Consider the following 13,544-nt stretch of genomic DNA (forward strand, 5'->3'; position numbering starts at 1 on the left):
TAATAAGTTTTCAAAAAAGCAAAAAAAAGTTAGAATTTACTATGGAAAATATGTACGGAAACGAACTTTTTAAATACTTATTGAAATATCTTTTGAACTAAAAATAACGCCATTCTGAATTTTACCTACCAGATGCAGAATTTAATGGGCTACATTTTTTCCTATAACACGGAAAAAATCCGAGGTATGCTTCTTTGAGAAAAATGGCCTTGAAAAATAAAAATACATTTTACTGACCTTAACCTTTGACCTACGTATTTTTATTCAACAGAAAAGTTGTTCAGAATTAAAAATTGGGTATAACAGTGAAAACCGCATTGCTCTAGTCCTCCTAGAAATAAAAAAACAGAAAAATATCAAAATACGGCATATCGGCAAAACGCATCTTTTTAATTTTACATGAAAATATCTTAAAAACTAAAAATAACGCCATCGCGAATTTTGCTGACCAGATGTAGAATTTAACGGCCTACATTTTTTGCGTTTACACAAAAAATATCAAAAATACACTTTTTTGAGAAAATGGGCCTTAAAAACTCAAAATGCATTTTAGTGACCTTGACCTTTGACCTACGACATTTTGGTCAACAGCAAAGTTGTTCAGAACAAAAAGTTACCTACTAGGGTGAAATTTCATGACTTTAAAATTAATACGAGCAAAGATATAGGCATTTTTTAGTTTTTCAAAAAACCCGAATATTTCAAAAAGTATTAAAAATTTTTGTCTCAAAATTTGGTCAAAGTAGTTTCTCATCAACCCTAACAACATATCTAAAAATCAGAGTGGTGCTCGTAACAAAAAAAATCTGTCCAATTCATCTTAAATCATTCATGAACGGTCCCTTGACAAGAATTAGTAAAAAAATCTATCTATTTTAAAATTATTTTTCTTTTAAAATAAAATAATAATTCAATAATAAAACAATAATGAAATAATTTTAAAAAAAAGATTGGTTTTTGAACTAATTCTTGTCAAAATGACTTCACAGCTCATGAATTATGGCTGCAGCCTGCAGCCGAGACATGTAAGCAGGATATTGTTTTTCTTAAAGAATAAACAACTCACATATAATCCCCTCGAGGAAAAGCCGACTTTAAATTCAAATCACAATGAATCAACCCTCGATCGTGAAATTCTACTACAAAATGATAAAACAAAAATAGTTGAGGATTTTGAAAAAGCAGTCTTGATAGAAATTTTTATCCGCTATTTACGCATTTTAAACTAATGAATGAGCCATAATTATAAACTTAATTTTTATGAAATAATTTTAAAAATTGCTACTAACCAAGGCTGTTCTCTGTCTGTTGGCCCTGGTCGAGTACATGACCCAGACTAGGTAGGTGACCATGATCGCAGCCGGCACTAGGATTCCGGCGATCGCACTCGACGATCCCTTCTGCACGGAGCTGGCGTGGTAGAGCAGAAAAACACCCCCTATGGAGCAAACGATGCCCACGACGTAGCGCACCCTCTTTTTTTCCTTCTCGTCATTGGGACCGGTCTGCGAAAAGGAGGCGAGATATAATGATATTCTAATATGGGGTCTCTCAGTGCACTAAATGTATGTTAATGGCTTCAAACGCCGACCGCATGCATAATGGGGATGTCTCGTTCTTTCACATACTGGGGGTGTTTGTTTTGGAGCACGCTGGATGCTCATTTCACAGATTATTATTGCTTGCAAAACAAACACACTCCGAGAGAGTGAGGATTTTATTATTAGGTCAAGAGGTTGTTCGAATTTTCAAAATGTTAAAATAAACCGTTGGCCGTGAGATTTGCAAAACTAAATAGATCAAGAACGCGTGTTTACTGCTCGGTACGCGCTTTTCTCTTCTTCTGTTGTCAGTCGGTGTGGTTAATGTCATTATAAATCACAAGAGACGCTGCACAAAGTGTAAAAATACACAAAAGGATCGCAAGAAAGAAGTGAGCGACGGGAGCGCGTGGCGGCATTTTTCACGCGTGATTAATGGAAAAAGCGCGCAGGACCGAAGCAGGACGTGGTTTTTTGCAAGGGAGTTCACGGAATAAGTGTGGTTTACTTTCTTACTAATTGACTCGGTGACAAGGTGGCGATGGGTGGATTCGGTGGCGGGTGAATGCCTCGAGCTGCAGTAGCTCCCATTCAGTCCCCTTCAAATTAGCCAAATAAAAATAAAGAAATGTCATTTTCTTGGTAACAAAAATTAAATTTGGATTTTGTATGTTTTCCCTTTATTTTTGATGAAGAAAAAATTTAATTGAAATGAAGTATAAAAAAAATTAATAGATTCGATTAATAATTACGGAATACGTAGAAATAGAGAAATAAAATGTATATTAAAGAACTAATTGAGTATGTATGAAATATTAAAATTTAAATTATTCGATTAGAAATGAAATTATAATTAGACGAGAAACTTATATATTTAAGAAATTTTAAGGAGTTTTGACTAAATCAATAATTAAAAATTGCCACGTTTCAAAATTACCAGTGAATTTTTAACTTCCATTTTAAAAATTTTAGCTTTTCTAAATTTTTAAAATTTGAAAATTTACAATAAGCTTCAATATTAATTTTTTTAAATGGTCAATACTTATCAGAGATCAAAAGAGAGCAAGGAGGCGAGCTCAGAAGCGGCTCTTGATGGGTGACGCGTGGAGGAAGGACTCGGAGAACATAATTGTGTGTTACGGCCTCTTAGCCAGCACTGGCCTATGGGAAGGATGTTTGCGTGCACACAGAAGCGGCGCAGGTTATTATGATTAGCACTCTGGTGAGCTCAACAAAACAGCCGTGGAATCTCTTCCGGTCCGCCCCCTGGTTTTCGCACCCCGCCGATTATTTTGCTCCGTTTCACACCCAGACGTCTTTTCTCTTAACTCTTAGAAGTGTGACAACATCCGTCTAAATTTACCTTTTGCGCAGTCTTGTGCATTTATGGTGACATATATATTCAAAGAAATTTTTGTTGCGATAGAAAAAATTACAAAAATAGATCTCGTTTTGATTTTGCCCGTAAAAATTTATTTCCCAACACAGCCAACTTGAAAAATACTAGATTTTCACAGCTCAATTTTCGCACCTTTTGAGTCCGGCAGCTTGCAAATCTGATCGAACTGGCAGGAGGGAAATAATTCCTCCAACTGCTGCAGAGGACAAAGGTACGGCGCCTCGCTCGGACAGCCTTTCACAACAACCGGCTGCTCTTGGTGCAGAAACAGTACTTTTGGCGTAGATTCACAGCTTAAATTTTAAAATTAAAATTTAAGTCAGCACAAAAGGTGGATTTTATAAAAAGTAGACACCAGATTTAACGTTGTAAAAAAATAAAAGAAAACAAGACACAAGAAAAGCTAGATTTCTTTAAATGTTCAAAAAAGTTGATTCTGGTTGAAATTGTTATGTTCAATTCAAAAAAGGTATTGTAATTTTATTATTTTTGTTATTTTTATTAAATACCTGTAAAGGACGGCAGCAAGATTGGCGGCGAAGCTGTCGATTCTGCCCACTCGCCAAAGCCTGGAGCTCTTATGTTGATCGAAATTGTGGTGCTGCAAAGGCTCTTTGTCTCTGTACAAGCCCAAATGTGCGAGCACTTTGAGCAGCGCGCCTGAATGAGTGAAATAAAACACTCCTTTCGCATGATGAGTCGCCCGAGAAGCACTGGAAATAATTGCTCTTGTCACGCACAAACTTTTCAGCTTCTCCAGCGGGCTTTTGCGCAAATTAAAATCAGAACACACGTACTTTTTGAAATTCGCCAACATGTCCTGGATCATTGGACAGGCCTGCTCGTGGTTGATTTCATAACCGTAGCCGTCGTTCCAGAAATATTTCAAGTCGGATGAATATTCCAGCACCTGAGCAGCGTTCAATAACTTTTTGCTTTATATTCTTCCCAAAAAACGTACCTGCAGGTTTTCCTTGGAAAAAACTGCGCACCAAGGAGAAGCGGTGCCATTTTCATTCCACGCCGACTCGAAGGCGCACGTTTGGTACATAATTTCAATGTCCACTTTTTGACATTTGAAAAAATTAATTAATCAACGAGATAAAATAAAGACAAAGTTCTGGAACTGATACATAGCTTTGAAAAAAAAAAACAGCAATTTTTTATAAAAATGATAGAAATTAACATTTTTTTTTCTAAATTCCTTCGTGGAATTTGGTTTGGTGTCTGCTTTTGTTTTTTCTACAAAGGAAACTAGCCCATGATTTCAAATGAAGATTCAATTCTACAAATCAACCGTTGGAAAAAAATGATTTAACGCAGTATGAAATTTTCAGTTGCAACTAAATTTTCTATTATTATTTGTTGGAATTAAAAAGAAATCATTTTTTTTTTATCTTTGCATTAAATTTGTTGAAAATTACAAATATTAATATTTTTAAATTTTAATTCCTGAAATCGATGCTTAAACTTTGATATTAATCAATTATTTTTCATACACACACACAGGTATGAACGCTTCAAGTGTATCGAGCCCGCCAAAACTAGGGCGTGTGTGGCGAGAGAAAGGATGATGCAATGGCCAATCGCGTTTGCTTAATGAATACAAAAACCGTGATTTTTTAATTTATCCTATATAAAAACAATTTCCTTGGAACTTCCACTCGTAAAAATTTCGAAGAACAAGTTTATACTGTAAAACGAACGCTCAAGTGCATTGCGTGCATCGGTCGGATCAAATTTAACCCACTGCATTTCGCCCCTGCATCCATAAAGCAGAGTGGCGCAGTGGAAGCGTGCTGGGCCCATAACCCAGAGGTCCGTGGATCGAAACCATGCTCTGCTATCTTTTTAAAAGGCTCAAATGCTCATAGACCGCACAAGGGAAGAAACATCCACCCTCTTTTATATTTGCCTTGGACTCTCGCAAGTCTCTCAAGAGAGGCGCGCGCTTTTTATCAATGAAACCCAACAACAGCGCGGATCGACAAAAAACAAAAGAGATTGCGATGGCAGAAGCCTCCGTGGCGCAATCGGCTAGCGCGTTCGGCTGTTAACCGAAAGGTTGGTGGTTCGAGCCCACCCGGGGGCGTTTCTTTTAAGATTTGAATGAAATAAAATGATAAAAATATAGTAATAATAAACAGTGAGTGAAAAACCCAAATTTTCTTAAGTTTTAACTTATGAGAAGTAATTCTTTAAATTTTTTTTAAGCTTAAGCGATAAACATGCAAAAATGAATTAATTATAGAACACTCACATATCGTCAGAGCATTATCTTGCAGTCCGAGGCGGTTTGCGACGTCACTTTTTAACTCGGAAAACTCGCTTCCATTTTTGAAGGCAAGTTGGTGGAGCATTCCAGTGTCTGGATGGTCGTCAATTTCGGTTTTCCACTTTTCGCAAGATTTATAAAACTGGAAATTGGTTGTAAAATTAGTTTTCAAACTTTTAATACTAAAAATGTATTGCTCACTCTCAACAGTGGATCATGTTTGTGCGGCGATTTCGAATACTGAACATGGGAGGTGTCGTTTGAGCCAAACATTCCATTTGTAAAATGAAGGGCACTTTTGAGAGTTCTCTGGGTGTCTGTGTAGCGAAACTAAAATATACAAAATAAGATGAGTCAAAATTATGATTAAAATGGATTAAAATACAATTCTTTATAAAATTACATTTAAAAATTTGTTTTCTTCGTGTGATAGCAATTCGGGAAAATTAAAAAACACCCTGGTGCCAAGACCTTCCAGTTCCCTCTCTCCTTCTGCCACTAAATTCTTTTCTTCACTGATGTTCAATCTTGGAAGCCAAAACAACAAATTTGAAGCTTCCGAATCACATAATTTGCCTGCAAATAATTACACACAAGATATTTATTACCAATTTTAAATACTATTCGAATTGCAAACCTTCTCCGTCCCTGTGCAATTTCACTATTTTGTCTCTCAAAGAAGGCAGAATATTTTGCATCGACTCGATCACAAATTTGGACGGGTTTCTTGTCCCATGTCGAATGGTCATCCAGATCTGTTGCGCCACGCATTGAGCTGTTTAAAAATGAAACAATATAAATTACAATGAGAGTAGTTATATTAAAAATATTTACGTGGCGTGTCATATTTTAAACGTCCATTGACAACTCTATAAGGCGTCCTGGTGCTGAGAAATGAGTGAACGTCCACGCTTTTGCTGCGACAAGTCCCTGAACCATCACTGTCAAAATCACTGAGAATTCCTTTTTGGAAACATGACGCGTACGAAATAAGGAGTAGAAGCAAAGGAAGGAAACCCGTTGTGGCCATCGTAATAAATTCAAGTCTGTGCGACTTCTCAATGGTCGTAAAATTTATGTTTTTGCAGTTTTTGCACTTTGCAGTCGATCAACATTTTTTTTTGAACCCACAAGGCCACATGTTAATGTTGTCACAGCTTCCACTGTTGCTACACCAACAAAATTCTTCTACTTTTTGGCAATTTCATATTTCCTGATCCATTAATTAGAAATTTTCATTCAAATTAATATTTAAATTAAAATATTAACAGAAGTTTTTATGCTAAAATGCTCGAAAATTGTTTAAAACAGGTGCGGGTTTTGTTTCTTGAAAATAATCTCGGTGATGTGGCAACAGCGCACGACCCATGGCTGATTTCTGGAGAAAATCGCTGGTTCTCCCACATTGTTGTGCTCATCTCCCGTGCGTTCGTAAAATTCTTGCAAAAATTACCGACTCTTGGATTTTTGAACATTGAAAATATTTGCCGGGAAGCAGAAGGGAGGACAGGTAACCACAAATTCATTTGATTTGCCCCAGGAGTCTCTCAAAATTGGTTTGAACTCGCCGGGATTCCGATCACGGCCTCGTCTTCATTGATTTTGTTATGGAAAAGTTTGTTCTCCCTGTAACATCACTTTTGACCCCCAAACCCAGATATCCCGGTTGCTACTACTTTAAAATTCCATCTACAATGTATTGTACGCAATTCGATGAGGTGAAATTCCATAATTGATACATAATCATCTTTAAAATATGCACGCACTTTCAATTGCATGCTGCAATTTGTGTCTGACCAAATATCAGCTCGCAAAATTTTATAAATTTTTAATTTCGACTGAAAGTTGACGAGTTTAAAGTGTAAATTATCAGTAAATTATGAGCATTATTATGAGGGAAGAGCATAAGAAATATTTTAATTTTTAAATTCTGTTTACAAATCTTTCTGAACTGAACTTTGAACACCTTTTTTTCAATTTTATGGATTATATTTTTATTTTATCGTTTTTTTTTTACTTTATAGTAATATTAATTACATTAATAATTATCACAATTTGCAATAATCTCATATAAGTCAATTTGAAGATATCTCAAGTTACAAAGCATTGGAGCGCTACTAACTTCTCTTTTATTGTCTTTCAGTCGGTCTATGGCCCCAGCAGAAGAGTCAGACAGCGGAATGGAGTCTTTGTCTGCCAGCAGCAAGGATCTCACGCCTGAGAAGCCAACGGCCGGTGCCATCACAGAAGATGACGAGGAGGAAGTTGAGGTAATTTTTATTATTGCATTTTGCTTCTTTTCTAATCTAATGAATTTAAATTTCTAGGACGAATCTCTGACAGAGAGACTGTGGGGCCTGACAGAAATGTTCCCCGAGCCTGTGCGAAAAGCAGCGGGTTCTACTTGTTCCGCGACCTGTGCCAGCGCCAAAGGTTTTATTGGGTTTTTTTACCGAAATTTGCAGAAATTTTTATTTTGCTTTAATTTTCTAGGCCTCTATTCATTCCTCAGAGTTTCGTCGTGGGTCTTCTTCTCGTCGGCCGTCATCTTGTTTGCTCCTGTGATATTTGAAACGGAGCGCATCCAGGTGGAGGAAATGCAAAAGCAGCAAAATAGACAAGTAAAATATCAATCCAGGATATTAGTTCAAAAATTAAGTTTTTCTTCTTCCTCAGCTTCTGCTTGGCCCTAATGCAGCGATGGTGGGAGGTGCGGGACCTCAACGGTAAATTTCTGCTCTAGCCGTAGTCATATTTGTTGAGCAAGAAGCAAGTTCGTTAAACATGAAACCAGCCGAATATCATCGAAGAGAGACATTTATTTCTTTTTGTCTAGCAAGAAGTGCATAAAGAAAACTGAATGAGTTCGGAAACTTGTTTTTGTCTTCTTTAAAAGGTGAGCTCAAACTCTATCTATGATAGGGAAGTTCTTCAACAAGTCTTGCTGGACTGTTTAGTTTTTCCTCATTCTCATATGCTATTCTTTATGTTTGAAGGAATGTGTGCGTTTGTTGTGCTGTAATAACTATGAAATAATTAAAGAAATAGGCATTACATCATTTAACAAGCAAAACTTGTAAGAATTTAATTTTTTCCCTATTGAAACTCGAAATTATTTTAATCTGCATAATTATATTAAAACGAAATTTCCTGGTCAAATCAATATATAATATTCAGGGCAGATTATAATAAAAAAATTTTTAACCAGACTTTTTTTCACAAAATTTCAAATTAATTTTCATGGCCCTCCAGAGCTTAGCAAGAATTTTTTGTGTCACCAAGGGAGAAAAATTTGCCGTGTGCACAGAGTATTTATGTGTGCGAGAGAGTGCGGTGGTGCTCAAAAGAAGCAGCAGCAACTAACTCGCACATATACAAGGGTGGAAAATCAATAAAAGTAGGCATGGCAGAAATGCAAAGCCGCGCACCACCGCTCAACACACTGACTCGTCAGCCGCTGAGGATTGTTTTGTCTCGCAGATTGGGCTGCAATTAGTTGTCGGCATGACGAGTGCCGTCGCAATCAATTCGCCGACGGGGCGTCTTGGCGATGCGTGCAATTAGTTGCGGGGGTGAGCGGGGCTGCAACCCTCCGCGGGGGTAAACACACTCGCAGCTCGCGAGCTGGCAAGGTGGGCTGTGAAGTGATTTGAAGCTTCCTTGAGTGGTATTAAAGCGAGCGAGAAAAAGATGCCACTCGCACTCGGCACAAGATAATGTTGCTGCTGCTAAGGTGAGAAATAAGAAGGCTGAGGTGAGAGATAGGAAGAAGTTTTAGATCAGGCTGTTTATAATTTTTATTCCAACCTGAGAGGACTTCTTGTTTTGCCCCTGAAAAAGGCGTTGGCGTTTGTTTATTTTGTATGCACAGGGGATTATAGTTTTATTTATGTTAAAATCTTTTAATAAAGTGATAAAAGAAAAAATTATGGGGTGCATTCAAAGCTTGAAATATTTGTGGAAAAATTAATACATTATGTGAAAAAATCAATTTTATTTATAACATTTAAATCTCCACTTTAATTGTATTTTTAAAATTTAATTTACTATTTTAATGTTCTTGTTCTTCTTGTAAATCATTCTAAATTTTGAATGATCACAGAATTCAGTAAACATTTTTTATTTTACTTATTTTTACATTCTTATCTCTTATGTAATAACTGTAATAAGCTTAAGTAATTAAATTCACATATTTATTTAAAACAAAATATTTTTTTTATAATAAATTTTTTAAACAAAATAAATTGTTAAAGGCCTAGGACTTTTGTAATTATTTATTATTATTTACTTATTAAATTAAAATTCCAGAATTAAGTGCAATTTTCCTGGTCAATCTAATTCTAGATAAATCGAACTCAGCCTTCGTCAAAACCCTCCAAAATCCGCACCGTCCACAATGAGAAAACTCGCCTTAGAGACTTAAAGTTGCGGGACGTGAGCGCCGTCGGAGCACCCTCCTCGCATCTCTCTCACAACCCCTTTGCAATAATCGATGCATTTTTGGATCGACAAACGCAGTCAGGTGTGTTCACTCAGCAGAAACAGGTACGGCCCTTCACCGAACAGACACCGTGGGGGTGGTTGGAGCGGCGCAGGGGTGGGAGGCTGCAAAGTCGGCGGCCTCGTCATGGTGACCCCCGTCCATCGGTTCCAACCAATCGAGAGTGTGCAGGCGGCCAGCGCCGGCCTGCGACGCGGCCACCACCACCGGCCCCGACTGCACAACCACGGCCACCACAATCATCACCACCATGCGCACCAGGCCTCGTCCCTGCTGCAGGCGGCCGCGTCCTCCTCGCGCGCCACCAGTCCCAATCACGCTTCCTCCAGTTCGAGATTCGCCTCGGCCGAGCCAAGGTTCGAAAAAAAAAAACGTTTTTTTAAATATGGAAATAATTTGTTTTTGGTGGGTTTTATGATTTTCATGAAATATTTTTAATTTTTCAATTAAAAATTCAGAAATGAAGATTTTCCTCATAATTAAAAAAGTTGGAGCTGCTTTTTTAATTTTCCAATACAAATTAAAAAAAAAATGTGCATACATTTTAAATTATTGATGTATTGTTTATATCTTGAGATTCAACAGAAAGACATCTGTCTTTATGAATCACTTGTAAATAGAAAAATTTATTTCTTGAAACAAAATAATATTGTTTTCAGAGTATGGGGAGATACAATTAAATTTGAAATTTCGATCTTGTAAAACGTTTTAAGAGCATAGGTTTTTCTCACTCAGTTTGAGAATTCCATATATTGAATCTTTACTCAAATTTTTTTTTTATAAAAATGCTTTTCTCTTTATTTAATTTTAATGAAAATAATTAACTTGAATTAGCCCAAATTTACAATATAATATCATTCTCTTAGGCCAGACCATAAATTATTAAAAAAAGCGATTCTCGTTTCTCGTATATAAAATAAATTTATGCCACCTGCTGGACATGTCTGTGGAGCAAATTGCATACTTCGTAAAAACTGCAATAATAACGATTTTGTTTTTTCAAAGTGTACAGCTCAAAAAGATTGTAAATTTTCTCTGCAATTTTATGCTCTTCAGTTTGGAAATCGCGGCGCAGGACATGTCGGAGAACTCTGAGTTGGTCGGTTCGGCCCGGGGCGGGGGCGGAATGTCGCTGCTGCCCCACGGCGCCGTGGGGCCTGGTCTTGCATCACAGCAGCAAGTTCTCCTTCGACTGCCGGCACCGCAGAGGGAGGTTTTCGCCTCCGGCCGCCTCAAATGTGGGCTCTGGGCCACCCTGGCCCTGATCTCGTTTTCCGTGGCGGCCGCCAGGTTCTACTCGGACCACAAAGTGAGTAAAGTGAGAAAAATTTTTTATTTAATTTTAGTATATAAGAAAAAGAGAAAAAGCTTTTTTACCAAGCGACTAAAATCGATTTTCGTTTAGGGGTCTGGACTAGAGATACTCTACTTAATGGTGTGCGCGCTTTTGCTCCTGCTCCTCTGCTGCGGCTGTATGATCTCATTGTGCAGCGCCGGCCCTCCAAGAGGCTGCTTCATCGCACGCACCCCGCAGGGACCAAACAATTCACACGATCTGGGTGAGAATTTTTCATTTAAATTTCAATCGAGAAAATAAAAATTTGAACGTTTATTCAACGAAAATTAAATTGCTAATTCTTATGATATCTACAATATTATCAACTCGTCGTTGAACTTTTTTAATGCAAATTCCAGCTATTATTTTATAAGTTCAATACTTTTTTGTGCTATGTAATTTTATGAATTTTAAAAAGAAAAATGTACGGGGATGAAATAAATTAAGGAATTTTTTTTTGCAAATCGTTGAATAAAAATTTTTGTTTTGGTAAAATAAATAATTCTATTAAAAAAATCTAGTTTTTTTTATTTATCTTAATTTTTATGTTTATAATCTAAAATACTTAAAATTCAAACTTTTCTTTGCAATTCAGGTCCAAGAAGTGCCCTGATTGAAGTTCCAGAAGAAGATCCTGGACCTGAGAGTGTCTCCCAGCCTGCCCTCTGTGTGCGCCACCAAATGGAACAATCATCGTTGTCCGACCGACCAATTTACGAAGCACAAGAGTCGCTGATGGGCGGCGAACCTCCTCCGTACCACATCGCCATTTGGCTTCCGCAGCCGGAGGGCGAGCAGGAGCCGACGACGACCAACCCTCAAGAAGTACCTCCTCCTTCCTACGACAAGGCGACCAGTTAATTATAATTGGTTCAAATTGTTCAAAAGTCCAACAACTTTTGTGATCTCGCTGCTTTGCGCGGTTTTCTTCCTTAATTACTCCGTGAAATATGTGATCAAAAGTGTTACCCGGTCCCGGCCCATCATGAAAAAAATAATGACTTTGTTGAAAGCGCACATTTTTCTCGTTTGCCAAAGTGAGAGCTGCTGGACAGATTCGACCGTGAAAATCAAACATATCAAAGAATTCAGTGGAATTTAAGACAAAAAAATCTTTAAAAGTGATTGTTTTCAATATATAGATTTGGATACTTTGAAATGACATAAAATATAATAAGTTGTATATTAATGTTGTCCGGATGCTGCAGGATTTTTTTTTTTAATTATTTGGATATAAATCGTTGGTAATTTGCAAATTTTTCTGATACTGACAAAATATTTAGTGGAATAATGTTGGCAAGAGGTTTTCAATGACAAAACTTTTTCGCACATGTCGTACGAGTACCTTCTTAAAATTTAAGATTATAATTAATTAGTTAATTATTATTTACTGAAATAATATAATATATAATAATTTAAAATAAATATAGCTCTTCAAAATGTAAAAAGTCCCAGACTTAATTCAGTCGCCACAACCTCCCCAAATTTTATTAAAAATGGATATTTTGTTTTCAATTAACCAGTTCAACTCATGTCTTACAAGTTTTCCATGAGTTTGAAAAATAATTTATTTAAAAATAAAATGATTTTGATAAAATTTTAATATGTAATTTGCAGAGGAGCAGTTTTCATTTAATAAATTATGACTCTCGCAAGTCTCGCAACAGGAGACAAAAGAAACACTCTTTAATTAAATACTTTTAATGTTTGTAGCGGTTTGTAGTGTCTAGATAAATATCGAATACAAACTTGAAAAGATCAAGGCACTATTGACATATGTTAACATTTTATAATGTCTACCATTTTCTACAATCACAACTCCCTTTCAAGGATTTTAAAGCCAGCAGGAAAATGAAATAAGAACATGAAAACCATTACATATATTTAACAAAATAGCAAAACGTAGAACGGTAAAAATAAAAATGCAAAAACGATACATATTCCTCAAAAATGGATTCTTGAAAAAAGAAATTTTTAATGTTGTTTTAAATCATGATCTGTCTCCCATGTTATCCCTGCAGACAATAAACCTTGAATAACACACTATAAACCACAGAATGATTTATCTGGAATTTGATAATCACCCCTAAATATAATAAAATATAAAAATAAATAAATTGTGAAGATTGATATAAATTTTTTTTTGACATAATAAGGGGTTGCTCTAAAAAAGCCTTGCAAAAATTAGACAGTGCAGTCGAAGCAACATGATTAGTGTAATAATTAAATTTAGTAATAAATAAAATTCTCCTATAAAAAATTGTGGTCTATATACACAAAAAATAATTTATATGCAAAATGCATTGCGTGGTGAATTTGGTTCATTGTCAGTTGGGGAGCTGAGAGGTCCGGCGAATTATGAAAAAATTAGCCGGTATCGAATATAATATTTTGTAAAAAAAGTAATACACTAAAAGGTCTCACAAATTGAGTAAATTTTCCAAAATTTTCTTATTTCAAATTAGAGGGATAAATTTGTTAAGTTGGTGGAA

At 36.2% G+C, this 13,544-nt stretch overlaps 3 protein-coding genes and 2 non-coding genes across 7 annotated transcripts; 4 read left to right on the forward strand and 1 right to left on the reverse strand.

The window, feature by feature from the left end:
* Nucleotides 1-1,353: 1,353 nt before the first annotated feature.
* LOC132201479 (multiple inositol polyphosphate phosphatase 1-like) lies at nt 1,354-6,360 on the reverse strand. 2 transcript variants are annotated; one of them, XM_059627664.1, is made up of 11 exons: nt 6,202-6,354; nt 6,050-6,145; nt 5,853-5,990; nt 5,619-5,791; nt 5,417-5,545; nt 5,201-5,357; nt 3,902-4,005; nt 3,738-3,850; nt 3,450-3,653; nt 3,073-3,233; nt 1,354-1,505 (listed from the first exon to the last, which is right to left on the reverse strand). In XM_059627664.1, exons 3-11 carry the CDS (start codon nt 5,962-5,964, stop codon nt 1,492-1,494), a joined length of 1,167 nt encoding a protein of 388 aa, XP_059483647.1. In that variant the 5' UTR covers nt 5,965-5,990; nt 6,050-6,145; nt 6,202-6,354; the 3' UTR covers nt 1,354-1,491. The 2 variants fall into 2 exon arrangements, with proteins under 2 accessions (XP_059483647.1, XP_059483646.1); XM_059627663.1 differs by having other exon boundaries at nt 6,050-6,360.
* Nucleotides 4,715-4,786, forward strand: Trnam-cau (transfer RNA methionine (anticodon CAU)). Its single transcript has one exon. It is a non-coding gene; the product is annotated as a tRNA-Met (tRNA).
* On the forward strand, nt 4,959-5,032 carry Trnan-guu (transfer RNA asparagine (anticodon GUU)). The gene has a single exon. It is a non-coding gene; the product is annotated as a tRNA-Asn (tRNA).
* A 203-nt stretch (nt 6,361-6,563) lies between the features above and the next one.
* On the forward strand, nt 6,564-8,292 carry LOC132201486 (mitochondrial import receptor subunit TOM22 homolog). Its single transcript, XM_059627679.1, has 5 exons — nt 6,564-6,725; nt 7,359-7,485; nt 7,543-7,648; nt 7,709-7,836; nt 7,892-8,292. The coding sequence occupies exons 2-5, from the start codon at nt 7,366-7,368 to the stop codon at nt 7,943-7,945; spliced, it is 408 nt and encodes a 135-aa protein (XP_059483662.1). The 5' UTR covers nt 6,564-6,725; nt 7,359-7,365; the 3' UTR covers nt 7,946-8,292.
* Nucleotides 8,293-8,627: 335 nt separating this feature from the next.
* LOC132201482 (uncharacterized) lies at nt 8,628-13,093 on the forward strand. Of its 2 annotated transcripts, none has more exons than XM_059627669.1 (5): nt 8,628-8,948; nt 9,560-10,072; nt 10,773-11,034; nt 11,122-11,275; nt 11,648-13,093. In XM_059627669.1, exons 2-5 carry the CDS (start codon nt 9,708-9,710, stop codon nt 11,911-11,913), a joined length of 1,047 nt encoding a protein of 348 aa, XP_059483652.1. In that variant the 5' UTR covers nt 8,628-8,948; nt 9,560-9,707; the 3' UTR covers nt 11,914-13,093. The 2 variants fall into 2 exon arrangements, with proteins under 2 accessions (XP_059483652.1, XP_059483653.1); XM_059627670.1 differs by having other exon boundaries at nt 10,773-11,025.
* Nucleotides 13,094-13,544: the final 451 nt, after the last annotated feature.

The sequence above is a fragment of the Neocloeon triangulifer genome, unplaced genomic scaffold, assembly GCF_031216515.1.
Source record: "Neocloeon triangulifer isolate White Clay Creek 2 clone unplaced genomic scaffold, ASM3121651v1 ptg000014l, whole genome shotgun sequence".
NCBI classification, from domain to species: domain Eukaryota; kingdom Metazoa; phylum Arthropoda; class Insecta; order Ephemeroptera; family Baetidae; genus Neocloeon; species Neocloeon triangulifer.

Excerpts from the sequence above, each read along its gene's own strand:
- LOC132201479 (XM_059627663.1), bottom strand. The coding sequence starts at position 6,245 with ATGGCCACAACGGGTTTCCTTCCTTTGCTTCTACTCCTTATTTCGTAC. Across the intron at positions 5,546-5,618 it reads AAGAAAACAAATTTTTAAAT|TTTCGCTACACAGACACCCA; the intron begins GTAATTTTATAA and ends TGTATATTTTAG. Across the intron at positions 3,234-3,449 it reads CTTGCTGCCGTCCTTTACAG|CTGTGAATCTACGCCAAAAG; the intron begins GTATTTAATAAA and ends TTAAAATTTAAG.
- LOC132201486 (XM_059627679.1), top strand. The coding sequence starts at position 7,366 with ATGGCCCCAGCAGAAGAGTCAGACAGCGGAATGGAGTCTTTGTCTGCC. Across the intron at positions 7,486-7,542 it reads ATGACGAGGAGGAAGTTGAG|GACGAATCTCTGACAGAGAG; the intron begins GTAATTTTTATT and ends TTAAATTTCTAG. Across the intron at positions 7,649-7,708 it reads GACCTGTGCCAGCGCCAAAG|GCCTCTATTCATTCCTCAGA; the intron begins GTTTTATTGGGT and ends TTAATTTTCTAG.
- LOC132201482 (XM_059627669.1), top strand. The coding sequence starts at position 9,708 with ATGCATTTTTGGATCGACAAACGCAGTCAGGTGTGTTCACTCAGCAGA. Across the intron at positions 10,073-10,772 it reads TTCGCCTCGGCCGAGCCAAG|TTTGGAAATCGCGGCGCAGG; the intron begins GTTCGAAAAAAA and ends TATGCTCTTCAG. Across the intron at positions 11,035-11,121 it reads CGGACCACAAAGTGAGTAAA|GGGTCTGGACTAGAGATACT; the intron begins GTGAGAAAAATT and ends ATTTTCGTTTAG.